Raw genomic sequence first — 26992 nt, forward strand, 5'->3', positions numbered from 1 at the left:
TTATTTTTAAGTGGACTGCGTGAGGCTGGCTATTGTGAAAGTTTATCACTGCGGTCCAAATTCCTTAAGGTATTTTAATTAACATTCCTTACTCAAAGGGAAGGAACAAGATAAACTGGAAGATAGATTAGAGGCTTCTCAGGTGCTCTTGAAGCTTTCCTAGAGATTGCTTAACCTGGTCTTTGCTCCTGTCCATTGCAAGATCACAAAAAAACAGGTCTAGAGGGGGCCTTTATAGGCCATCTGGCCCACCTAGCAGCTTCCCTATACTGATGCATTCCTAACAGATGCTCTTTACAATAATTTTTTCAGGCTTCCAGTAAGTTTGAATGAACAGATTTTCTTTAATGGCTTACCTAAACTTACCATTTGAAATGTTTTCTTCTAATATCTCTCAGCCCATTGCTTCTTTTCCTGTCCTCTAGGGTGAAGAATTTTACCTCTCCTATCAGCCTCAAGGCAGTCAGTTATATGAAGTGTCAAATTTTTGCAGGGGGTGGAACAAAAGAGAACTTTTAAGGTAGCATGAGAGCACACAGGAGAGTTGTTTTACAAGGTTGCTATATAATACTTGGAGTGTTGGGAGCCTAGTAAAGTCCCTTTGGTCAAATTGCACAACACTAGCAATTATACTCTAGGTAAATATAAGCCTTGGAGCTGCTTTTAGTGTTTAAAGAAATACTTAATCTGTTCAGGTTTGCAGAACAGGGTGCTTTGTCAGTGGTTAAGCAGGGCCTGTGTGTGCTGCAGAAGAGTTTACTAATGGTTGCTGAGTCCCTCGAGCTCAGTGGTACGCTGGCATAGTTTTCTATAGTTGTCGTTGAGTAAGGACAAACTTTGAGAGCAAAAAAATTGCAAGTACAGGTCTAGTCTAAGGCATCAGTTTTGAACATTATCGAACACGGTGAGACTAATCAACTGAGGACAAGGCTGAATCATGTCATAGACTGGTGAGGTACAATGGGGATTACTGAAGAGTGGTTGGACTGGATATTTTTTTTTTTTATTGTAAATGTTGGCAGAGAACGGTAAGCAGACAATGGTGCAGTTTCCTGTAGCTTTTGTTCAGGTGAATATATCCGTAACCAGCCACCAAATGTAGACAATTGTGCTGTAGTATCAAATTATGCACGATGAAAATAAATGCCGAGCTTTGCAGAGCTGTGCAGAGAATTGTGTTGCTTGGCTGCTGATTTTGGAAACACTTTGCTGACCTGTAAAATCGTGTTTCTTCTGTGAAAACTCTTGTCAGAGCTAAACCATATCCTGAAGCAAAAGAAGATCCCCAAGATAAGAACCTCCCTTTCCCGAGTCAGCGGCAGTCCTGGTGTTTTCCCTTGCTGTTGTAATTTGGCTGCATGTGTACTTTGACATGCCAGTTTTGCCTATTAGCATTTTGGCCAGCCTCTCCTGCCTGGAAGCTAATGGGCCTGTCTCCGCAGGCGGGTGCAGGCAGGCCTCAGTCTTTCCTTGGGGGAAAATACTGTTTAACAGTACCTTCTAAAATCATGCAGTAACTGACGCCTGGTTTGATGGAAGGAGAGGCGGTACTGCCATTATTTAGGACAGAAGCTGCAAATTATCTTTTGATGGACAAGTGCAGAAGAACGCTTCAAAAGGCTGAAGCTCATCTGCCAAACTGGGAGCTGAGTGGCTGACGGCCAGCTCTGGTACAAAAGCTGTACAGCTTCGTTAGGGAAGGGTTGCACCCAAACGAGCAAATCCTGCTGAGCCTCAGGGCAGCGTGCCGTACTGGTGTTGCTAAAGAGCTTCCAGGACAGAGCGGGCTGGTGCTCTTTCTGGTCAATTCGGAGTGTGGGTTTTGGTCAGTATGCATCCGCCTGTTAGATGTTTCTTCCCAAAAACACCCCAAAGTGACTATTTTAACAAAAGAAATAGCAACACTTCCAATTTCCCCACAAATTTAGGTTGAATTTCTGAGTGATGCTAAAATGAAGGCTGAGAAAAGTTCATCCCTTTGTGTATTCTCATTGTGATGTTTAGTAAGGGATTTGTTGTGATTGCTTTCATAGCAGGCACATAAAAGCAGTTGTACAGAGCTTGTATGATTTTGATGGCAAACTAAGTCATTCTGTTAGTGACAAGATGTATTTCATGTAAACTTCAAGTTAATCCTGTTGTTCAGTCATCTTAAACATGATTTGGAAAGTTGGAAAGTTTCAGGGTGAAGCTGGGAGAAGAATAAAGCGGTGGTATTTCCTTAGTACTAGCTGTGCAAGAGGGAAAAACTGCTGGTTTTAAGAGCTAGAAAAACCTGGCATTGATTGAAGTATGTTGAATCTTGATCTCTTAGAGCTTGTTCTGTAACACATGTAAGAGCTTAGCAAGTTATAAAGCAGTTTTTTTCCATTATACATCTTTTCCTGTAAAGACAGAAATTCAACAAAACAGCTATTATGTATTTATTGTAACCTGTAATGTCTGCATTTCTTAATGAATGTCTTTGGAAGAAATGTGAAAAATAACAACTGCTTCTGGATTAAAGAGCTGCAAATCCCCTCCACTGAAAGAAATCACAAAATGGTAGAAAACTGGTCCAGGTTGTTCAGTCTGGTTTCTTGCCTAAAAGCAGAATCCTGCATCTAAGCTATTCCCGGCCTGTGTTTGCTTTACCTCTTCTTTACAACTTTCAGTGATGGAGATTCTATCACTGCTCAAGTCACTCAAGCTATCCTTGCTGTTAGAAAAAGGTGATTTGGCGTGGGTTTTTTGCTGTTGTCTCCTCTCACACTTCCATGTCCAATTTTAATTTTCCCTAGTTCAGTATCAGCCCGCTCTTTTGTAGCTCATCTGGAATGGTCATGGAGAACAACATTCTCTTGTTTGGAACTCCCTTCAGCATGACTTAAGACCATTATTGTTGCTTTGTTCGTAGAGAAAACCTCTGCAGTCTTGCAGTTTTGCCTTCTAAATCAGGTTTTTCAAACCTCTGATTAATCTTGCTGCTCTCTGCTCCCGAGTCTTTGAAATCAGTTCATCTTTCTTGAAATACAGTGGTCAAAACTGCACGTAAAATTCCAGCTGAGCAGGGTGGAAGACTGCTCTACCCTGCTGTGTACATGGTAACTCTATAAATCCTATATGGTGTTTTCCTTTTTTTATAATAGAGTCCTCTGCAAGTTAGTGCCAGCTGCCAATTCAGTAAAAAATACCTTCATTCTGTTGTCAAAGTTATTGCTCAATATTTTACATTGAGTAGATCAGACCTCTGTGGAGTGTCCCTTCCAATTTGAAGGTGGTCCTTAGGAAACCAGAATATAATTTTCCAAGTAGTTTTTACCTGCCATGTTTTCCTTGGTTTCCCTTTTGGGAATTTTATGCGAGATGACGTCAGAAGTCTTCCTGAAGTTGAGAAGCATGACATCTACTGAAGCTCAGCTTGGGTACAAAAACATTACTTCCGCAAGGTGAAGTACATATAAAGTGAATCCCTCTTCATGTGAATGAGGTGCTTTTAATTTGTAGATATTTGTAATAGCAGAGATTGTCAAGACTCCGCATGTGTTCTGTGCTCACTGTCATGTTTGCATATGAAGATACAATAGGCATGGTGGTGATGGGTTGACGGTTGGGCTTGTTGATCTTAGAGGTCTTTTCCAACCTTTATGATTCTATAATTCTGTTTGCAAAAGGAGTTATACCAGTCCTTGCTTTCCTCTATGTCAGCCTTAATGGTGGGACAGAACCTGAGAAGGATCCCATTAATGTTAGAGGGTTTGGCTAATTTCTTCAAAGGCTCTGTATTCTTTCTCAGCTCTTCTGATTTTCTTCTCGCTTAGAGCCACTCTGACTTGTCTAAAGGGAAGATTTTTGTGGTCAGCTGTGGTGGATTTCAAATGTGAAAGCATTAAGCTCCTATACCATTTTGGACTTAGTGCATTGAAGAGGACACAGAAGGGGATTTCTCCATAGGACAGTGCTGAATACTGAGGTGATGCTCAGTAACCTCTTCAGTCCTTTGCAAGGATGGCAAAGGTTCCTGTGCAGCATTTTATGGAGGTTCAGAAAAGCCGATATGATTGATCTGTGGGACTTCAGATGTCCTCCAGCTTTGTCAAGCTAGAATATGAAACTAAGGGTGTTTTCTGTTTCTCCAAATTACTGGAAGATCTGTTACCTAGCATACCATATGGCTGCAGTTGGACGTCAGAGTAGAAGCTGGGAACACTGATCTACCGATAGGTTAGTTATTCCCACGGCACAAATGTGTATATACACCCAAGATAGTAGGTTTACACTTGGCACCGTTCTTCAGACTGGGAGAGGTGCCCCTTCCTGCCAAGTTGGTATGAACAGAAAGGGAGGCATGAGACACTACGTATGTTGCTGAAGTGTGAAAAGTTCTAAGCCTAACAAAGTGTGATGTGGGCTGAAAACCGTGGAGAGTTCTGTGGTGTGGTAGTTTCAGAAGTAAGGTGCGTGGCTCTAATTATTGACATGTATCAACTGTTAGAGTGCTGTTTACGTAAGAAAATTTAAATCTGATAGTGGTGTCGCTACAGAGGTATTTTCTGTTTTTTCACTTGTGTTTGCCTTGAATGAATCCAGTACATTTATGTTAAATTTTATCTAAACCTTTAAAACATGTTGACACTTAAAATGTAGAATTAAAACTTTCTGTCCACTGTTTTTTTTTTTTCTTCAATGATGCTGGAGTGTATGTACCTCTCCCTTTTTTCAACCACTAAACAATCTCACTTTCAGCTGGTTTTAAGTTGCTTTTGCCTTTATCGTGCCTGTGGAAGGTACTCAACAGACTAATCCAGAAATTTGAACTAAACCGGGGTAGAGTAAAAGCTATAAATCACCAATCCCTTAGTGATTCTCCCTGTATACATCAATGCTAGATAATACATTTTCTGGCATTACTGTTTCCAGTGCTTCTAAATTTTCAGTTTGTAGCTATGCTTAACATACAATAGCTTGGAAGGTAGATGGATTGTGAGATTCCAAAGTATGATGAAGTACCTGTCCAAACTCCTGAAGAATTTTTGAGAGGGGATAATTTTAATTTTCTCGGTAAACTTCTTCACTTCCAAGAAAAGCAGTTCAGCCTATGATTTTATTGGTCAAGTGAGGGACCTTGATAGAATTTGTTGGTGACCTTTCAAATCATTTGAACATGATGTTTCTACGATTATAAAGGCTTCAGAAAGTGATTTTTTTTTTCAATTAACAAGACTTTGAATGCGTTCACTCATAGCTAGGAAAAACAGAAATATGACTCAGATGCTTGTAGGTTTTACCAGGAGTCTGTCTGTTCTGTATCTAATGAATGCTGCCCAGAAGTCTGCTGCCTGTGGAAAACAAAACGTTAGTGAGATGATGGAGTGCTGGCCCTTGTAGTAATACTCGTTTTGGAAATTAGGCAGGGGAAGGTGTACTGAGGTAGAAGTCACAGGACCGTAGCCTAGACGCTCGGTTGCTCTGAGCTGGTAAATGCCTGTGGGTTCCACCGATGGGATTGACATTGGTCTCTCTGCTGAAGCACTGGAAACAACATTCATTGTAAGGCAAATGGAAATTTCCATGTCGCTCTGCCAACTGAATTTTAAACCTATTCTGTTGGAAGTTAAACGTGTCATTTGACTGGCCTTAATTTCCCTGACACAGGTTCTTGGTTGAGTTATTCACTAACGTAGGTAGAATAAGCAAGGATACAATCAAAGAGCATTAATGACTGTGACAGCTGTTAGCTGGTGTAACAGAACTGTTCTCTTTAGACCGGTGGAGTGCTGGCTGCTCCAGACCGCTGAAGGACAAGTCATCTCAACAGAAAATCTTCAGAAATAAGTAGTGTTGTCAAATGTCATTTTGTGGCTGAGCTTTCCAATGTTTTCCTATGGTAGTGCAGAAATAGGGTCGAAAACTGTTGAAAACTTTTTCTATTAAGAGATAATGTTTCTTTTTTATTTGCATATCCACTTTCTCTTACATCGTTTGATCAGTTTTCTTCCTGTTTAATAACAATCTATTCTTGATGAATTAATTTTGTCTGAATTTTCCCTATTAATTTTTAGAGGTTTTAGTAATTTTACTGTACAGACCTCTTTCCCCTACTTCAGTGTATTAGGCTTTGGGTTTTTGTTTTGGGGTTTGGGGTCTTTTTTTTTTAATTCTCTTTTCTCCAAGCACAGTATTGTATCGGTTTCTAAATCAGTCTGTATTGTTCTCGTGATTTCTTTTTCACTCTTCCACTTATTTTCTGGAACGAGGACAGAAATATAGATCTTGTTCATCTTTGCTTTCCACATGTATGTATGTATTTGAGTAATTCTGCAGAAAAAATTCTTGCATGATTTTGGGGAAGGAGGGATGGAGGGGACATTTGGACTTAAAAGCATTAGTCAAGGCTCAGACAGGAATTGTTGTGACTTTTGCATTGGTAATTATTTCTAAACTTTCTGAACTGCTTCAAAAGATGATCACATTACTGTGTGCGTCATTATGAGAGACAGAGAAATTTTTTTTTTCCAAATTCTTACATCTCCTCAGAAAAATGCTTTGGTCTTACATAATTGCCATTGTTCTTTTGCATGTTTTTCATAGCATCCTCCTGGGCAGCTGAGAAGGAAGTACAGTTCCTGCTCCACGATTTTCCTGGATGACAGCACAGTCAGTCAACCAAACCTCAAGTATACCATCAAATGGTGGGTTTTGTAATACATCTTTTTTGCTAGAACCTACATTATATATATGTATTTATGTATACATATCTCTGCACCATGACTAAGAAAGCTTCAAAGGTTTTAGTTTTTGAAGTATTAAATTTATTTAAACCAACCATGCTCCAGAGACCATGAATAGGACGAGCAAAGTATATTACTCTTATTTTAGGTCCATGTGGAATCGACCTTCCAATACCGTATATCTTGACAGAAAGCAACAATTAAGGATCTCAGATTCCATCAACTGAAATCCTTGTGCTTCAGCATTCAACAGGGTACTTGCTTTGGATGAGTCCTCAAAGCTTACTTGGGTGCTTGTTTATTCACAATTTCAGAATTATCTGAAATTGAAGAGCTCTGTTCTGTTCATGTGCGAATGCTCATCTGCTAAGCTTTCCCTCCAGTTTTCTGTTTGAAATGGAATTAATTGCCTCCAGATCAATTTCCTTACTGAGTACAAGGGTGCTGGCAGTTTTGTTACACCGCAGCGGGGAGCTTTGTATGTGGTGTGCCCCTGGGCCTACCCTTGGCTGGTGTCTCAGGTGACCGTCTCAGGTTTCACTGGTGCCTTTTTGCATGTGGAGAGAAATGGAATTGATATTTATATAGTATTGTTCTTTACATTTTGTACAGTAAGGGAAAAAAATGAGCGAACAACTGTTCAGGCATTTTATGCTGTTTGTTAAGTTTGCTGATGTACGCCCAGGAGTTGTTTGTAGGATAGTTACTTCGGTGTACTCAAATGCAAAAATTCAGTCAGACAAAATCTGTGCTACAAAGATACTTACCCTGAGAGAGAAATACATTCAGACTAACACATCTGAAGGAGTTTGTAATGTTGGTGGTCACTAAAACATGTTTTTTAAGGAAAAAAGAGTGTTGTTTAAGAAAAAAAGAGTGGAGCGGAGAAGGGATTTGCAGTCAGACTGACACCTAATTCCTCATCTGCTATTTCTGCCTGGAATACAGTCTTTTCCTCAAGTTTCTTTAATTAGTAACTTAAAAATAATTCTGATGAACACAGGGAAAAAAGTTATTAGTTTTTGAGGTTTTTTTTTCCTCCTGGAATCTCATACTCTTCGGCTCTAAAATCCTTTGCGTGCAGATTTTTGTAAGTGTAGCCTTTTGGGTGGGTTTCGGGTTCAGCTGGCGGCAGCAGCTGAGAAGCGTTTTCGGGGGCTGCGATGGCCAGCAGCAGCCGTGTGAAAGAGCAGAGGGAGACGAGCTGGGGGAGCGAGGCGGTGATGCCTGGGGGGGATGTGGGGAGCAAGGGGGTGAAACCTGGGAGGGACGTGGGGTGCGTGGCGGGGGGCAGAGCTGCGGGGAGGAGGGGACGGTCAGCTGGGAAGAGCCGGCATTGGGTGCGGGTGGGAGGAATCCTGCGGGGCTGGGGCTGTGGCGTGGGGTCAGAGGATTTGGAGAGGGGTGACGTGGGGTGAGGAGGTGGAATTGTGTGGGGCCGGGGCCAGGCTGCCGGCGTGGGGAGGGCTGGGAGCTGTGAGGGGTCAGAGGGTTTGGAGAGAGGTGACGTGGGGTGAGGAGGTGGAATTGTGTGGGGCCGGGGCCAGGCTGCCGGTGTGGGGAGGTCTGGGAGCTGCGAGGGGTCAGAAGGTTTGAGAAGGGGTGGTGTGAGGTGAGGAGCTGGACTCTGGCACGTGAGGCCTCTGAGTGAGGAGTCCTTTCCTTCACTTCTGTCTGGCTGAGCCTTTGACAGCTTTAAGGGTGGGGAGATGGCAGGATTGTTGCTTTTGTAGTACAGCTTCATTTCTTGCCCCTGTCCTGGCAGTCTCTGCAGATAAATGACGGTTGCACATAGGTAAATCTATGAGGGATGTACTTTGGCCAGTTCATTTGTTTCTTCTGGGTCATGTGGTGCTGGGTTGATGGTTGAACTGAACGATCTTAGAAGTGTTTTCCAACCTCCGTGATTCTATGAGTGTGTGTTATGCACCAGCGTGTTTGAAATACGAGCACATCTCCTGGAGATGTGCAGCATCGGTGGGGTGCCCAGGGAGGGGCACGGAAAGCTCCGTAAGCTGCTTTCCTGCACACCGAGTGCTCGCTGAGCCCACGGGTGAAAAGCAGAATGAAACTTGGATCCCAGTTAATCTGTCACAGCTCTGAAAGACCTTCAGGTTCTGAGACAGATTTCTGAATAGTAAACATTTTCCTAAACTTAATTTGAAATTTGTTACAAAAGCAACCATATGGGCACCAAGCAGAGCTCTGCACATAGATTCTTGCATTCGTTTTCATAAAGTCAACTTGCATGAAAGCTGCAAGTGTGTTCCTAGGGGCACAATTTTAAATTAAATTTTGGGACTAATTCATTTTGTGAATGGCTTTCAGTCAAATTCATTCATAAATGTGGTTTTTGTGTTCAGTGAGGACTCTGCCTTTTAAATGTCCATGGTACATGGTATCTCTTAATTGCTTAAGTAGTATCAGTAGAAATAATTAATTTTTAAAAGCGTTTATGATCTAAAAACTTCTAATGCAGCCTGGTAAAAGCTGTAATGCTCATACAAAGTTAGTAAAACATATCTCCTTTCAACTGAGAAATAATCTTTTCCACGACATGGTTGTTCAAAAAAAAAAAAAAAAAAAAACACAACAGAAAATGCCAAACAACAATGCCCCCCAAAAACCCAAACAAACCTGAAATAATTTAAAATTCTATTAAATAGAGTACCTCCAAAATACTGTTTTCCTAGCATGCAGTATGTCAGTTTTCATGTAAAAATTCTGGCATAAAAATACAGAGTGGCCAACTGGCTCTTTTAAAAGACGTTTTATGGAGAAGAAAGGGAAGGAATTTTGCATCAGTATAAGATGTAAGCATCTGACAGTAAATCACTGACAAGAGAAATTGTCAACAAATGTAATAGGTGAAGACTTTCCTCCTTCCCGTTTAGTTTTGACTGGGTTTTCTGCTGCTCGAACAAGTAGGGGAGGGTGCTGGTTCTGCTTCATTCTTCAGTAAAACTCCATCATGTGTAACGCTTGTGTCCTTCGATAAAGCTGGAGTTGTGAGTTGCAAACTGTGGAATAACCGTGAGAAGCCACGTCCTAATTTTCTTCAGACTCAAATGTGAATGAGACCAGTTTGTTGTATACGTAATGAAAATCTTAGCTTTCTGTGAATATAAGGGTGCGTTTTGTCTTTGTGCAGAATGTAAACAGGGGTACTTGGGTGTGTGGCTGAGAACACGGGAAATGCATAATGCAGCAAGTTATTTAGGGAGTCAACTTTCCTGAGTTAAAATAAGTAACTTGATGCCATAAAACTGTGGGAGCCTGGTATTTGAGTCTGGTATCTGAGTAGCTACATAGAAAGACCGCTGAAAGTCAGTGCATTTAAATATAAAGTCATAACCCAGTGGTGATTAAAACATTTCATGTTAGCCTGGCAGCATTAGCAAACAATAAAAGAGAAAGTCCAATGCCTGTGATGCCTTATCTTCAACCTTGGAAGTCAGTGGGAGTTCTGTCTTTGACTTCAGTGAAGTAGGGCATTAAATGGAAGATATGTGCAACTTGGTATGTGGAGTATGAAAATTTTTGTAAGTTACTTCATTACTAGTGAAAAAGAGGCCCTCGAAGTGTGCTGAACAAATATTATTAAACTGTCTATTTACAGCAGTTTTCATGGCATCTAGCACTGAACAGGAGAAAACAGGCTGTTGAGCATCCTTTTTGTCATGCATTGTGCTAGTTTTTAAAGTTGCATGTTAATATGACAAATAATATAATTTAGCAGTCCTGAGATATTAACTCTGTATTTTTCTTTACAGTGTAGCTCTTGCAATATATTACCACATCAAAAACAGGTATGTGAATAATGAACTCTTGTACTCAAGATATCTTTAATCAAAACAAATGATCTGCCCAAACCCTAAAAATCCATGCTCTGTTTCTTGCAAAGTGTATCTGGATAGTACTTTTCTCATTTCCCATGTTAGAAATGAGAAACATATTTTTTTATATTTTTATATGTATTATTTTTGTTAGAAAAGTAATAATTAGAGGATTATGTACCATAAAAATCTGGAAGCACAGTTCAGCATTGAAAACCTTTGCTTCAGTGTTTGGTTTTATGTGCCCTGGGCACTTCTGCATCATTGCATTATGTTGCAATTACCTATAGAGAAATCTGAGTAGTGTCTTTCAGATTTATTTTTTTAGGCTACACCTATGTAAAGTTAACTGTGTAAATCAATGATCAGTTAATGGACTTTGAAATAATAATCATTAATTATACAGTACGAGTGACATTGTGAATAGCTGTAATTCAAGATGCCTCAGAAACAGAGCAGGTCCTGGCTTATCTGTTCGGTGTAGTATGTTTTAGGTCTCTGATCAGTCAAGTTGATTGAAATTTAGTAGAAAATAGGTTCTCTAAAAAGTAACTTGGTACATATATTAGTTTTCTTCATGTTGAATTGTGCTTTTGTATCTTAAATTCCATATTCTCATGATATGTCACAGTATCATAAAATATCATTTCCTGACATTTCTAAGGAGAGGTTGTATAAATACTGTGACTCTTGTGTCCATGGCTTTTCAATGTGTCTTTTCAGAGAACCTGGCTGAGATCTTGATCTAACAAGCCACTTACACGTTTTTTCTTCTGGACTGTGAGAAGTCCAACTAGAACAAAAAGAATTGCTTATAAGTTTAAAGTTAAGCTGGTACGTCATTTGGGACCATGTTTCAGGTCACTGGAACCCGTCACACTTCTTGAAACAAGACTGACATCTAAAGAGAAACCTTTAGAAGTGCACAAGGGCAGAAGGGCTTAGGTTTTGATCCCTGCTGAAAGCTCCCAGAAGACTTTCCAAGAAGTCAGTGGGCCTTGGACTGAAACATGGCAATATGTAAAGCAAAAGTTGGAGTGAAATCTTTTCGCAAACTTTAATCTCATTTCCCAGGAAATGAGGCATTAGTGATCATGCCTGGATTACGTGTTTACCCATCTGTGGTTCCCCTTTTCCCCCTTCTCCATCATCCCTGGGTTAGTTTGGCTAACTAGTCAATTTTTACTGTGCTGGGCTAAATAATAGAGATCTCGAAGATAATCAGACTCTAAAGTTTTGTGGAAAGAAGTGTTAAGTGTTGTGCCAGCTGAGTAGAAGGCTGGGGAGAATGAGGCACATTAGGTATTACAAAGGGTGAGAAACTTCAGTAAGAGTTCAGAGTCGAGCAGGAGGAATCCAGAGCCAAAGGAATCCAGAGCCAGAGTACACCAGGCTCGCTTCGTACCAATTGCCATGGAGCTGATTTCTTTCTGCAGTAAAATACACCGATTTGTGGTCTTCCAGAGCTTGCTGCAAATTTGATCTGCAGTTAGTAGACAGAGAGGCTAAACCTTTATAAAATAAAGAGTCCCATGTCAGTGTCTTGAAAAGAAATACATTCTGACTGTTACCTTCTTGGGAAACTTGCTGTCTGTCCTTTCGCCTTTGGGATAGAGAGGTGATTTTTTTCAGGAGGGACTGGTTGCTACTTCTCCCTCGTGAAGCTGTCTGCGTTGGGGGTGGGGGTGTCGTTAACGTGCCCTCTGCCGTGCTCTCGACGGGTGGTCTCGGCAGGGATGCCATAGCAGGCTCCCGTACGCCAGTGAGCAACTCTGAAATGAGGGACGTGAAATGACTGTCCTGTCTTCAGTTGTCTGTGATTTAGGAACGGAGGGACAATGTGATAACAGCATTCGGTTGTACTTGCTGCTGAAACAGCAACAGCAAAGCATATGTTCTGTTTCCTGCCATTACAGGCGAAAAGGAAGTTGTAGTCATATGTGGTAGATTTTGTTTCGTTATGGGGAGTGCGGAGTAAGAAACCACTGCAGCTCTTACATAGACTCAAGGTTGATTTTGACAGAAAATGAGTCAAGCACCTGCTTTGCCAGAGAATAATTGTTTTTCAGACAATATTTATTTCTTCCTTTTATCCTGCACAGTTGGCTTAAAACTAAATTACTTCTTAATATTCCAAACTCTCACCAATCTCAGTTTTTTTAGAAACTCTACGTGAAAGAGAATATTCCTTCATATGTTTCCCACATTTCATTTGATTGTAACATTCTAGTTATCATTCCTTCTTTTCCCAGTGTCTCCTGTTCTTGTTATATTGATAGGCTTTCTGCAGCTTTGGTTGTTCTTAGCTATTCAACAAGAGGTAAAAGACTATGCCTGTCTTGGTTTCGGAGGAATGCACAAGTACTGGTAAATTTGCTAAATCAATAAATAAAGTAAACCTCAATAAACAGAATAAAATAAACCCCAACAAACTAAACATGAGAAATACTTAGATCAATTAGCAGATGGTTCATTTTTGAAAGATACCAATGTGAATTTGTTCTATTGAAGACAAAAACCTATCAACTCTTTTTTTTGGTGTAATAGTTTTTTGAGGGCTATTAAATGTGCCTTCATAGCATGGAGCAGCTACAACATGAAGAAATAAAATAGGAAATTCTTTGTTTTCTCTTTATGAAGGGCCACAGTTCGTTGTAGTGCATCAGTGATTCCTGTGAGACTACTTCTGCATTACAATACTAGCCTTTTTATGTGGGGGTAGAAGAGTCTGGCCAAAAGTCTTTCCTCATTAAGAATTTTCTAGTGATTATCTCAACCTGTTTTTTTGTTTTAATTTAGGTACTCCTTTTCTCTCTCTCTCTTTTTTTTTTTTAAATAAGTGTTTATTTCCAGTGCTAGCAGGCTTTATAGCAGAAAAAAATCTCGCCTTCAGATGTTGAGATTTAAATGTTGGCTGCTAATAAGTACGTTTTGTAGACATGAATCCACTGTAAAACTCGTGTTTGCATGCTCCGAGAGACACGTGCTGTTGAGTAGAGATAGAAAACATATTCAGTGGTTTCTCTCAAGAGCTCTGTGACCAGAGTACAGGGGATGCTATAAATAAAGATGGGATTGTAATAAGTAGGTCATATGGATGCATCTGTCCAGAAGGTGTCCAGTTCTAACTGGTACTGTTATACCACTCCCTTTTGTGATCGTTAGTGCTCTTGCCAAGATTACACACAGCAAAAATCTTACATTGCATACTGGATGTTAGGCTTGTGAAGTGACATCAACTTGCACTTGGATCTTGAGCAACAGGGATCGGAGAGAGAAATAGCAAATAAAACCAATGAATAGGAATATTATTTTGTCTGAATTTTTTTGTATGTACTACTTTCTGCTTTCAGAAGTCATAAGGAGGATAGGGTTTTCCAAGTAAATAGAGTGAGGTGTATGTCTGTTAACTAAAGAATAACTGTAAAGATAATGTTGCATATTTGTAAATGTTCACGAAGTTGACAGTAAAGGAGGAGGAAGAAGTAAGAGATTGCAAGGATTCGCATGATCAAGTTCAGAAAAGGAAAGTAAGCTGGGCTGGTTTTATGAGAAGTTTCTAGCAGTACCACTTAGTCTCTGAAAAAGCCTCATGGTAGAGAGCGCAAAAGCTGTGTGTCTCGGGCATTGAAAGCTGAAAATTTTAGCATACTTTGTAATATGGATTTCCTATTATGCATGAACCTTATGGCAGAATAGGTCATTGAAAAACTCTGTTTGAAAAAATCACATTTCTGCAGTGTTTCTGAGCACCTGGCAGCATGAGGAGTGTTGGAGTTCTAATGATACGGTTGTGTCTATGAGAGCTGCGTGCTGTCGTGTTCAGATAATGACACTGCTTTGGTTTTAACACTTTTTAGGGACACAGACGGAAGAATGCTCTTAGATATTTTTGATGAAAACCTTCATCCCCTTTCGGTAAGTTCATCTGCCGCTTCTTCCCTTTCGTCTGAGCTTGTCTGTCTTCCTGTACGCTTCGTTTTGTTTCAGTCACCTATTTGGAGGTATTTCTTCCTTAGAAATCCGAAGTGCCACCAGACTATGACAAACACGACCCGGAGCAGAAACAGATTTACCGCTTTGTTCGGACGTTGTTCAGTGCTGCTCAGCTGACCGCTGAATGTGCCATTGTCACCCTGGTGAGTGTCTGAGAGATGACATTGACAGCCTGACAGACCCAGTTTTGTTCCCAAAGCTCGGGTTTCTATGATTTACTAGATCTAGGTGCTGCCAGGGAATTTTTTCTCACCATGAAGACCAAGGGAATTTCTCAATGGGGGGAGATACTACAGTTCGTTTTCTTGGGGAGAGTGAATGATGGAAGGAGAGATTTGGTAACATGCGACACAAAAGCTGGGGTTACTTCTTGCCCTCACAGAGTGATAAAGTTACAGGCCACCAAAGTGACAAAGAGGAAATGCAGGTGGCATGAGTGGTCTGAACAACAGGGAATGTTAAAAGCAGAAAGGCTTCCACTTTCGGGGGGTTTGCTGTGTATCATGGTAGCTCCCAGCAGAGACTCAGGAACAGCTGTCGGTAATTTAATAGCACTAAGAAGAATTGACAGCACATGAAGGATTTGGTGAGTGTCTGGGACATGTTGGTGATGGCTCTTTTTTACTTGCAGTGTATTTGTCTTTCAGGACCACGTCATAGGATTGGACAATTGAACTCAAGGCTGAAGTTTAGCTATTTAAAAATAGCACAGAACAAAGGCAGGTTCGGATTTTCAGCTGGTGTAGATCAGCACAGCAACGTGGGTTGAAGGAGCTAAAGTGGTCTCCACCAGCTGAGAATTTCTTGATTTTCATGAAATTTTTGTCCTGCCGACTCTGACAAGCCCCTTCAGCTTTCAGGCACGATTTTGACCATGTTCTTGAGTCAGAGATTTTCAAAGAACAAAATGGTTTTTTACCGCTACAAGATATGATTTCATAACAGTTTGGTTATGTACTTTAGACAGAAGAAGGGGAAATTGGAGAACGTGGGTTTTGAAGCCCAGACCTACTCATTTCCTCTGTTAATCTCTCTCCTTTGCCTTCTAAGATTAGTTGGCAGGCTTTTCTTTTTCAGTCAGAATGAATTATACTAGCCAGTACGGAACAGGAATGTGAGAGAAATAGGGCAAGAAACACCCTGCAGTGCTCCACCTTTACATTTTGAAGTATTACTCCACCTAGTTACTTGACCTGGCCATTACTTGTTTTCTGAAATGACATTTTGTCTGTCTCTTTTACATAATTGCACTAAGTACTTGTCCTTCTCCCTTTCTTCCTAAGTGTTTTGTGCTGGAGGCAAGGTATGTTGTATGAATCACTATGTTCTTGTGTAATTTAATTAATCTACTGTCAAATACAGTGTAACCTTGTAGTTATCTGTTGTTCGATCTTAGGTTATTTGATCAATGAGGGCACTGTTTAGTAGAAAGGAAGAGGGCTTTTTTTTTAAATAACAATATCTTCCTGTTATTGCAATGCATGGAAAGTTCTTCCCCACAAATCTTGTTAACCCAGGCATATATTTCAGTAGCTTTCATTTGTAACTACTTCCTTGCCCCTTCTGGCTCTCATGTGGTTTCCCTGCAGGTAACTCTTTTGATATGATCCGCAATGAAGTATAAATGTTTTTGTTATATTGCAGAGGCAGTTTCCATAGTTGTTAGGGCTTAAAGGCTTAGGTGGCTTGGGTATTTTATTCAGCACAATCATAGCGGATAAACTGTTTTACAGCCTAGTTCTCAAAGCAGCTGTGCAGATGTCTGTGGATATATTAGGTGCAGCTGATCAGCGTTACTGTGCTGCTATTCTTGCCCATGTTTTCAGGGTAATAGAATGTACCTGACCCCTCTTTCTGGAAAGCTTCAGAGTTTTTGGATAAATAGTGTTTTACAAGTACAAAATTCTGCTGTTCTCCGTTTCCTCTGTACTTCTGGATCCATTTCTTTATTTGTTAGTGTCATCAGGAAGGGCCTCAGAGACAGATCATGTTGTTTCTGAGATGTTCAAGTGTGGAAATTAATCTGTTAAAAAATAATCAACCCTTCCCCCCTCCCCACACTCCTGAAATCTTGATAGTGTTAATATGCTATTTATGAACCTTTCAAGTGCTTTCGATTTTGATACCCTGTCTGGAGAAGAAGAGAGCAGCATTCCTTGCTGGAGCTTATTTTTTTGCCATCGTGTGGCCGTCCGTCGGAGAGCCAGCCCGTAGCCCTGTCTGCCACTTGTTCCTCGTGGGAGGGCTGCTAGGAGGGAGGAAGTTTATCTGTGGAGATCACAGGACATTTTGAACAAGATGCTGCAACTACTCTTTCTTTCACTCACTCTAATTATTTTTCACCAGTCCTAACCACCCGTTTTTACTGCCCAAATTATTAACGTGGTCTAAGGTGCGTAGTTGAATGCACTCGCTGTTTGTCTTTTTACATGCCATTAGCCAGGTAGAAGCAGCAGTTATGACTGGTTACATAGCAGTCTGTGTCTTCAGCACAGGAGCTGAGTAAATGTGAAACTCCAGACTCGTAGATAAGCTAGTCTCCAGCAAAAAGCTGGCATTGTGTTGCTTCAAGCAGTTAATTAAAATATTGCAATTAAAGCCTCCGCTATTACAGCAAAACCAATTTATAATTAAAGAAAAAAATTAATTTTCACATAGCCTCTAGAGCTGCCAAGAGATTTCCCATACTGATAGGTGAAAAATTAAAATCTCAGGTTCAAACAATTAAATACTAATTCACATTATTTATTTATAAAATAATACCGTAAGAATAAAATTAGTTTTAAGAATTGTGTTGCTGATTTGAAGTCTTGAAAATAATGTGGTTTTTGTCCCAGTGAGCAGCTGAACTGTGCTCTGTGACCTGACTTTTTGAGAAAAATAATGCACATGTGCTTCTCCCTTGACCCAGAGTATTCCCACCCTTGCTAAAACTGAGAAATGCCTGTCTCATCTCCACTGTCTCCTAAAGTGCAGAGGTGGCAAGTTGTACTTACGTTAATCTACTAATTGGATAGCAAATAAAAATGTGAACAGGAGTGTTATCCATACCAACAGGAAAGCAATACAGTGTTTGCATGTCATGAGAATTAAATATTTATGCTTTGTTCTTTTGTTCTCTAAAAACAATGCTGTTAACTAGACCTGAAGAGGAGAGTAGTCCAAGTTTTCTGCTTTGCCTTGGCATAACTTTCCGAGTTTTTTGCAAATAGGCCAAGTCTAAGGCTCGTAATACACTGCAGTGTCCATAGTAGTTTCAGAGACGATACATGCTGTATTTGCAAATATGCACATAAGCAAATATGCTAGTCTGTATGCTATAGACTGATCATATATGGTGATATGTGAATACGTACAGTACATGAGCTGAATTATTTCTTTGAAGGTCAGAGGAGCGTGCTTTTGAAATACGTTACCAAGTTCACACTGTGACTGAGAGGATTCGATATTGGGAAATTTGAAATTTGAAGTACGTAAGAATAAGTTCTCCTTATGAAGGATGGGGATTTAATGAATCTAGCCAGATGTTCCTGAGTTCTTACTGTGCTCTCCAGTCCCATTTTCAGTAACTAGGTAGACAGAGAATACTGTTGAACTGTGTTGTGAAAATTGTAGTATTTGAGGAGATTTTTGTTTTCTGTGTGTTATATTTTTACTTTTAAAGGCTGATAGCATACCTGTTTTTATATTTCAATTGAAGTATCAAAAATCTGATGTTTAAAAGAAAACAAGAACACAAAAGAAAGTGATCAGAGTCTGTAGAGACGCTTGATCTGCGGCAAAGGTCCTTTTCAGCTGGCCCAGTATAACCACCGATCCTTAGGCAGCTGATGGAAGATGCAGGTTGCTCCAAAGACCTCGGAGTACAACACAGAGTACTGTTTGTTGCCTGCTTCGATGCTGTCAGTCTCCATCCAGTGACAGTAAGGGATCGTGAGTACTGTTAGGTGAGCAAGGCAAAGTACTGAAGCTGGGCTTTGCCTCGTGTAAGAAATCGGATGAGAAGTTCTGTGTATCTGATATTGCTGGTGGTCACTTTTGTCCTGAGCTTCAGACATTCCCTGGGAGGTTGCACTTGGTTTTCTTGGCAAGGTTTTGGTAGTAGGGGGTGGCTACAGGGGTGGCTTCTGTGAGAAGCTCCCGAAAGATTCCCCCACGTCCGATAGAGCCAATGCTAGCGGGCTCCAAGATGGACCTGCTGCTGGCCAGGCCGAGCCCGTCACGGATGGTGGTAGCTCCTCTGGGATACCACAGTTACAAAGGGAAAAAACCCCTGCATAACGGCAATTGCACCAGCAGAGAGGAGTGAGACCATGTGAGGTTCATGGAGAACTGTCTCCCATGAGAAGGACCTCATGCTGGAGCAGGGGAAGGGTGTGAGCAGGAAGGAGCAGCAAAGACAACATGTGATGAACTGACCGTAACCCCCATTCCCCGTCCCCCTGTGCTGCTCAGTGGGAGGAGGTAGAGAAAATCGGGAGTGAAGTTGAGCCCAGGAAGAAGGGAGGGGTAGGTGAAGGTGTTTTAAGGTGGTTTTATTTCTCATTACCCTGCTCCGATTTGATTGGTGATAAATTAAACTAATTTCCCTGGGTCGAGTCTGTTTTGCCCATGACAGTAATTGGTGAGTCTCTCCCTGCCATTATCTCGACCCCCGAGCCTTTTGTTGTACTTTTTCTCCCCTGTCCACATGAGGAGGGGCAGTGACAGAGCAGCTTTGGTGGGCACATGGCATCCAGCCAGGCTAAACCACAACAGAGGTGGACGAAACCCAGCAATTTGCCACATCTGAAGAAGGTCAGCCAGGTGCAGAGAGGTCTCTCCACTTGTGCTGTGGATCCTGAGGCCCTTGACAGCTAGCCATGTGTCAGGGTACGCTGTGGAGAGGGCCAAGAGGAACAGGGCCTTCAAATCAGTGCTCTGGGCACTGGTGGGAGCAGAAGACTCAGATTCCGCTGCCTGGTTTCAGAGCTATTCTCATCTTTTGACTACAGTCTAAGATAAAACATGTGAATGATTATCGATTAATACTTCTGCACCTCTTAGTCAGGTCTTCCTTTAGGCCTGCTGGGATACATGCGTTATAAAAAGAGAACATTGAAGCTGGGGGGCAGAATTTTTTTAAAAGAAAAGAGGACATTCAGTCAAAGAATGGATGTCTGTTTCCTGGTGCGTCTCTAAGGGCTTCTGTGTGGGCGAGGAGTGAATACTGATCCCAGTTTTAGATTGGAAAGTTGATGTTGCCCAATAGTTTGAGTGCATTTTATATGTATTACAGATCTTTGTCTTAAAATGAGTAAACTAGGGGGCAGACCTGGAGATGTGTGACTTTTCTCTCTGTTCCATTAGTGCTTCCTATAAATATCTGCAATAGTACTTTGCAGTTGTTCATATTTTCAGAGTGCTGTGACTGCCTTTGTTATTCTTTTTCAACGTTTGGTCTCAAAAATAAAAATTGGATGAATTTGCAAGGACCATGATGATGCCATGTCCTTTTCCACTAAATGGGTGGCACCAGACCTTTGTGGAACATTGTGAATGCCCAGCTGGGCAATTGCAAAGCATAGTTATTTCTGGAGAGTTGTGGTAGGGAACTGACTGATTGCTTGGAAGAGAGCATATGGCAATTTAGTGATTGGATTAGAGCCGTAATTTGGCTATATGGGACCCAGTACCAATTACCATTTTTCCCATACAAATATCTTTTTAGTTTCAAGGCATTGTGACATACTGAAGTTTTCTCATTTAAAAACAGCGGACTATGTATTTCTTCATGATGTGTTAGGATGGAAACTGTCTTCGTTAGTTATTCTGTGCTCCTGCAACTTATAACGTGGGTTACCTGGTGAGTTCATACGGAGTTTAAATGGGAGAGGGAGGGAATGAGGTTTTTGCAGATAGATTTTCATTTGTAGAGTCTCAGTTATGGTAGTTAAAATACCAAAAGCATCATCTCCTTTCTGTCAGTGTAAATCAAGTGAGAAATAATTGAAGCCACTGGAATTTTATTGGTAAAATAGAGATAGAATTTGACAGAAAGTAACATAAAAACAGCATGAGAAAAGATAATGCTTTGGTCTTGCTGCTGCCTCAAAATTCAGAATTGCTCTAGTAATGTCAGTGACATTCCTCAGTGATCGCCCATTTCTTTAGTGTGCTGAGACTCCCACTCAGCCTCCTTGGAGGCAGTGCACAGCTTCTGGCCTCTGCTTGTTGCACCACAGGAACTCCAGTACTGCAGACGGATGGAATCACAGAGTAATTTAGGTTGGAAGGGACCTCTGGAGATCACGACTGGTCTGGCCTCTGCTCAAAGCATGACCAGTTGGAATAGGTTGATCAGAGCCTGACCGGTTGAGTTCTGCATTTCGCTGAGGGTGGAAATTTCATAACCTCCATAGAAAACCTGCTCCATTGCTTTAGTGAAACCTAAAAAAAGAATTATGGTATTTCAGGTGCTTAGACTGCAACTCCACTGTGATAAGAGGTATCAGTGGGATATTGGAGGTTATGTTGAACAGCTTCAGAATGAAGTAAGAAAGAGAAATTGAACTTTTATAAGAACCCCATAGTAAGATTTTAAGAAAACTTCAGTGTTCCTTTGGATTATGAAATATTGAAATGATATGAATTCATACTTCCATATTTGGTATATGTCCTCCTGGAGGGGTAAAAAAAAAAAAGGAGGAAATAAACCTCCTGCAGTATTTTAACTTTTCTTTTCACTTGAGAGTATTATATAATATACAAAGTATGTTATGATGTCCTCTGAAATGGAAAAAATGAGATGCTGTTTTGCACTAATTAAAACTGAAAGTCTTTGGTGCTATCTTTAGTTTTCAGTTTCCTCAAACGGATTTATGTTCTGTTGATTGGGATGCTGTATAACCAACTCTCTGCAATCTGGGATCGTGGGGAGCCGGGCAGCCTAGATAACTTGGACAACGCTGGGTGCTGTGGTTACTATCAGACACTTGGGAAGTCCAGGATGGATTCACCCAACTGCAAATAATCACCCCGGGGATTAGCTCTGGCTCAGCAGTGGCCTTGCTGGAGCAGCGCTGCTGGAGCTTGGATGTTGTTGCTGATCCTGTTAGTTTGTGTCACGTTACTGTTCTGTGTCTGGATAAAAAAAGCCGCCCAGGACTAGTGGTGATAATGGGTGGCTAAATGCTGCTCCACCATGCTATGGCAAGTTCAAGCCCTGCGAGTTAAGATCAGAGGCATCCATACTAGCTCAGCATGGAGTCATATTATGTCTGGCAGGTTTATGAGCTCAAGATACGTGCTGAAACAAATCAGTTCTGTACTTCTGCTGGACTTGAAATGGCTTTGGAAGCCATTTAACTGCATTCCTGTGGTGCTGCATCTAAGCTAATGAACCTCTCCAGAGTTCATTGAACTCGAAGCCAATTTGGGATTATCTATACCCATGGAGTAGTAATTTTATTTCATTAATAGAATTAAATTCTTTGTAATTCAGATAAGTGAATGCTTAACAAAGGCAAATCATCCAGTTGGTTTCACTTGTGATTAAATAATAATTTGCTGACATTCCAAGTGTAAAGGTCAGTCATTGCAAAATCTTGGTGCAACTCTGTGGGAAGAGATGGAAAATAATAATCCAGTATTGCTCTTCTGAAATCTTAACTCTGTGCAGTGTATCTTCTGAAATGGGCTCAAGTTATTACAGTGTCTCCAGTGAGGGGCAAGTGTTATCTGTCAAAGCTTGTTAGACTGACAGTTGTATAAAACCATGGGGTTCATTCCCACACACAGCCAACTAATAGCGGAGGCATCAGACTCCGAGGTACCGAGTTTGTAAGTAAATATGTATTGATTGTTTTGAAGATTGTAGTGTTGGTATTAACGCCGAGTTGTACTTGTTTGCAAGCTGGGAAAAATTCAGAATGGTATGTTGTTTGACTGAAGCCTTTGAGAGCTTCTGCTAATGTCATATCAGTAATCTTTTATTTAAATAGTCTTGTTGTCATTCTATAGAAATCTATAAACATACAGTCAGAACTAAGTGGGTAATGATAGGTGTGATGAAGATGGCTCTTGGAAGCTATTAAAGTGTTAGAGGAGAACTAGGTGTTGTATTAAGGCAGAACAAATTATTGTCTTTTTGGAATTCAACTTTAGAATATTCGGTGGAGAATTGCTCAGAAGTCTTGCTACAAAAGTGTACTTTCAGAAGAGGCATTGCAAAGGATGAATTAAACAGAAGAAAAGTAACATTAGTATAACAGCTTCTATTTGTTTTAAGCTTTAGTTCCATTCGTAAGCATGGATCCAGCTATTAAAAGCAATTGAATCATGGCAAATAATGGCATTTATTTTAACTTGTATCTTCTAGATACTAAAAGCTTATTTTATCTTTTAAAGCTTATTTTATCTTTTATTAGTTCCGGGCCTATAAAGGAACACCTGCTGAAATAATCCAGAGAAGATGAGATTTTCAGACTTTTGTTTAAAAAAAAAAAGTGTTTCTCACATTTTCTTGTGTGTTTTTTGGTCTTATGACATAGAAGTAGATTTCTTCCAGCATTCCGAGATGAGAGTTACAATATTCTTTTCTACAATGAGCTTTTAAAATTCACCTTTATTATATGACTTTAAAGCAGCTAGTCCTAAAGAAAATGTAGAAAGTTTTGCTTTTGAAAATTAAGCCAGTGACATTAATTACAACACACAAGTACACTGAACTGCATAGTACACACAGAATCTCAAGTGTGTTCAATACAAAACCCATATGTAAGAAAATGACCCCTGTGTTTAAGATACTGTTCAATGTATAGACATAATTGCATACAAATGGCATGTCCGTATGCCACATTTATCGCTACAGGGTCAACTTTTTCAGTGATTTTTTTCTTTTTCCTTTTTTAATGAGGTAGCGCATGCCCGCCTGCATGTGGGAAGACTTGCTTGCTTTTGCCAGCAGCAGAAGCAGGTGGTGTTCTCCCACCAGCCACAAGTTTGTTTGGGATGAGTAGCGTAGTGACTAACCACCCACCAGCCTTCCTCTGCAAGCGGGCTGGGAGCCGCCTGGCCCCTCTCCAGCAGCCTGCACTGATTCAGCACATCGTTGCAGCACCCAGAAGCATCCCCTGTGGCAGGTTAGGCTGCGGAGTGCATGGCAGGCTCTACCTCTCCGTTTTACTCTGATGTCCCAGAGTGTTGGTGCTTGGGCTGTGACTATAGCCTGGGCCTCATATATTGAAATGCTCTGAGATGAAAGCAGTGGTTGAGAGCTCCATTTGTTAGCAATAATGACCTTTGTCATGTAGGAGACGGAGCTCACTTGGCTGTGTGTATGCTGCTGTTATGAGGATGCTCAACATCAGTAGGGCAAGAGCTCAAGTAGGTACCAGCCTTTCCTCTGCCTAAATTTCGCTGTCTGCAGAGTCACCTGGTTCTCTCCAAATTAGGGCTAGAACGATCTAGAATGAAAACGCTATGTGTGACTGAGCAGGCTTGATTTGAAAGTTGAAGGAGGACACTAGCATGACAGCATAGGCATATCTTTGGGAGACAAGTCCTGGACTGCAGTGAATTCCCGCACCAGCTGAGGACCACAATAAACTTTTACAGATGTTTCCTACAAGAAGTTGTCTTGGTTTTTTCAGTCTTCTCTTTCTTGAACGCATACGCTTGAAACTGAAGACTGAGTCAGGGGGGCCACAGCAAGTGAACAAAACAAAATGCTCTCTTTAAAGGCATGTTCAAGAAAGGAGCCAGAAGCCACACTACGCGCCTTTCTCCTGGCAAGGTATTCATCGTCTTTAGTTTTATCAGAAGATGATACAGAGCCTTACTCCAGCAAACCATATGTCTGGAGTTAAGCCCGAGTTATCACCAAGGATATCATATCCTTCAACATGCTTCTGGAAGATGTTCAAATATGGTAATGAACGTGGTATAAGAATAGTGTCTTATCAAGCTTCTATTTAATTTTTAAAGCTGATTTCTCAAGTATGTGCTAGTGGGAAGGTAGTAGCAAGTTTATGCTCCCTTTTTACTTAGGTATAAGTTCATCTGTTATGGATTATTCTCCTTTATGTCTTTCCTTGCATTATCGCTCTTGTCTGTTCATATCAGTTTATTTCCTTCTCTGAATGCCTTTGAATTTGAGCCCACAATGGAATCCTTACTTGATTTTCTTTTTTTTTTTTCTTTTTTCTCTCTCTAAGTGAGAGCTGCTGAAAGGATACTATTTTCTGATTTTTGTATGCTTTGCGTATCTATAGATGTGGAGTATTCATTCAAAATCTTCAAAAACTGCACATAGGAAGTGGTAATGCAAGAGGTTTGCATTAACGGTAGAGAGTCACATTCAGCACTGATGTAAAGCAAATGAAGTTCGTTTCCTAATTTCAGAGTGGCATGATCTGGGCTTCCATGTGCTTTCTGCTTATGAAGCTCCCTGCATCAGCACAGTGTGTTGCTTGAAGGAAGTCTTCTGCTTCCTGGGGACAATTCCAGGGAATGCTGTTTGTTCATAATTCAAGGAGCAGTTTTGCTTGTTAAGTTGAACAAGTTTGTGTAACATAGTGTGTAAGGGGTTTGTTTACACAGGCTGCCTGGAAAGCAAAAGGCAGCCTTTGAAACAGGAGCACCAGGTAGTGCAGACTCTGCTGAGATCCATGTGCCACTTTTTACTGACTTTTGTGTTTCTGTGGTCTCCCAATATCAAATTTTATGCCAGAAAATCTTTTCAGAGTGATGCTCTAACTAAAAAGTCAAAACTCTGTTTTTAATAAAGGGCTTGACACATAATTTTGCATTTGTAATTTATAGTTTTGTGCTTAAATAGCATTTTTCCCTCCTTATGAAGGAAAATAAATTTTTGAGCAATTAGCGGTATTTTGTTTCTTAGAAGGTAATGTTATGGTTTTCTTCAGTGTTAGGATGGCAGGCAGGGTCAAATCATAGCTAAAGAAGAAGTGGTGTATTCAGGAGTCTGGCATCTGGTCTCTTGAAAAATTCGGGTTTGGTTTTATGATATCTTGCTACCTATACATTTCTTATTTTTTAAGAAAAAACCTGAATAATCAGCGGTTTTATCTGTGAGGTCTTACGCTGTAAATATTCTGACTTTGTAGCTGAGTAAGACTTTTTTTTTGCAGAGGTTTCTGGATGTTTGTTATGCCTGTCTTTTTGTGCCTAATGGTATAGCTTGAGTTCAACAAAGTGTCTAAACCAAGATGAATTTCTCATTAACACAAGAAAAGTAGAGAACCCTATAGGGAGTGAGAAAGCCAAAGGTCTTTTACTGAGACTTTTTTTTAATTTCACCAGTCTGTATTATCCAACATACTGTAACTATTCAGACTTTTTGAGTGTTCTGTAATTTCTGTAGTTCACTGAAACTATTTTGGCGCTGGTACTATCAGTGAAGTGGTACTTCTCCAGATATGATTTCTGTGCATCTACCGTTTTGTACGTAGGCTGCTTTTGTAAGTTAGTTGTTGTTACTTGTTTAAAGCTAGTCTGGTATTTATTTGAAGGTACAGATATTGCCAAAACTTGGATAAATGTTTTCTAAATATTTTGTGGGTTTTAATAACTATCTATAAATCAATCATAATCCCACTTCAAAAAAAGTTTTAAATTGGTAAATAAAAACCTGAAACATTTTAAAACATAGGTATCTTAAAGGAATGTTTTTAGTTTTCTGAGTGGCTGTGTATTTCTTCTGTTAGAGCAGAAGTAAATTTCCTTCAGCATTTGTAAAAGATGATCTTTAGGTATTTAAAATTCAAAACAAAATGCCAGTCCTTCAGAATCCCAAGCAGTGTTCCATTTTTATAAAATATGCAGCCTTTCAGGTAGGTATAATGTTTCGCATGTATATTGTCTTTCGTCGGAGCATCTCGTGAAGTCTCCTGCTAGTTTCCGTCAGTCAGTGTAGACTCTTGTAGGAGTACTAGCAGCCGAAATAACCACCATATTGCTTTTTATCACAGTGCAGTGAGGAGTGTATTACGAGGTCTGTTACAAGATGCAAAGAATAGGCTATTGCCCACCTGTGTTCTCGTAGAGCAGCCCGTCGGGACCAGTGGTTGGTTGTAGTAAATGTATCTGTGTTGTTGTGTTGAAGTACTTCCAGTGTCAAGTTCTGCTCCTTCATGCACAGCACCTGGTTCCACAGGTGAGAAACAAGACTGCAGAACAAGTTCACATCTTTGATGCTAGTGAAGGCAGTAAAAAATTTTGTTTTCGAATCAGAGCAGAATTTCCTAACTTAAGAAGTGACTGCATCTGGTTTTCCTTAAATCATTGCCAGAAGAGTGCAGTGAAACCTGTTTGAAGCAGCCTCACAGTGGACTAAGAAATCTCTTGCTTGGGAGAGGTGGTCTGTTGAGGGAAGAAAATTTTGTACTTTTTTTACACATGAATTCGTTGTAATATGACTTTATTGCTAACCATTACAGACACTAACTT

General features: G+C 40.5%; 1 protein-coding gene across 3 annotated transcripts in view; it reads left to right on the forward strand.

Moving 5' to 3' along the window:
- The window catches only part of CCNY (cyclin Y), a 127656-nt gene that overhangs the window by 85187 nt on the left and 15477 nt on the right, over positions 1–26992 (forward strand). For all 3 annotated transcript variants that reach the window (XM_075419707.1, XM_075419709.1, XM_075419708.1), the window contains 4 exons: positions 6571–6671; positions 10484–10519; positions 14407–14464; positions 14566–14685. In XM_075419707.1, the coding sequence (XP_075275822.1) occupies positions 6571–6671; positions 10484–10519; positions 14407–14464; positions 14566–14685 (315 nt within the window). The remainder of the gene's footprint in view (positions 1–6570; positions 6672–10483; positions 10520–14406; positions 14465–14565; positions 14686–26992) is intronic.

This window comes from Opisthocomus hoazin, chromosome 4 (genome assembly GCF_030867145.1).
Source record: "Opisthocomus hoazin isolate bOpiHoa1 chromosome 4, bOpiHoa1.hap1, whole genome shotgun sequence".
Lineage (NCBI taxonomy): Eukaryota > Metazoa > Chordata > Aves > Opisthocomiformes > Opisthocomidae > Opisthocomus > Opisthocomus hoazin.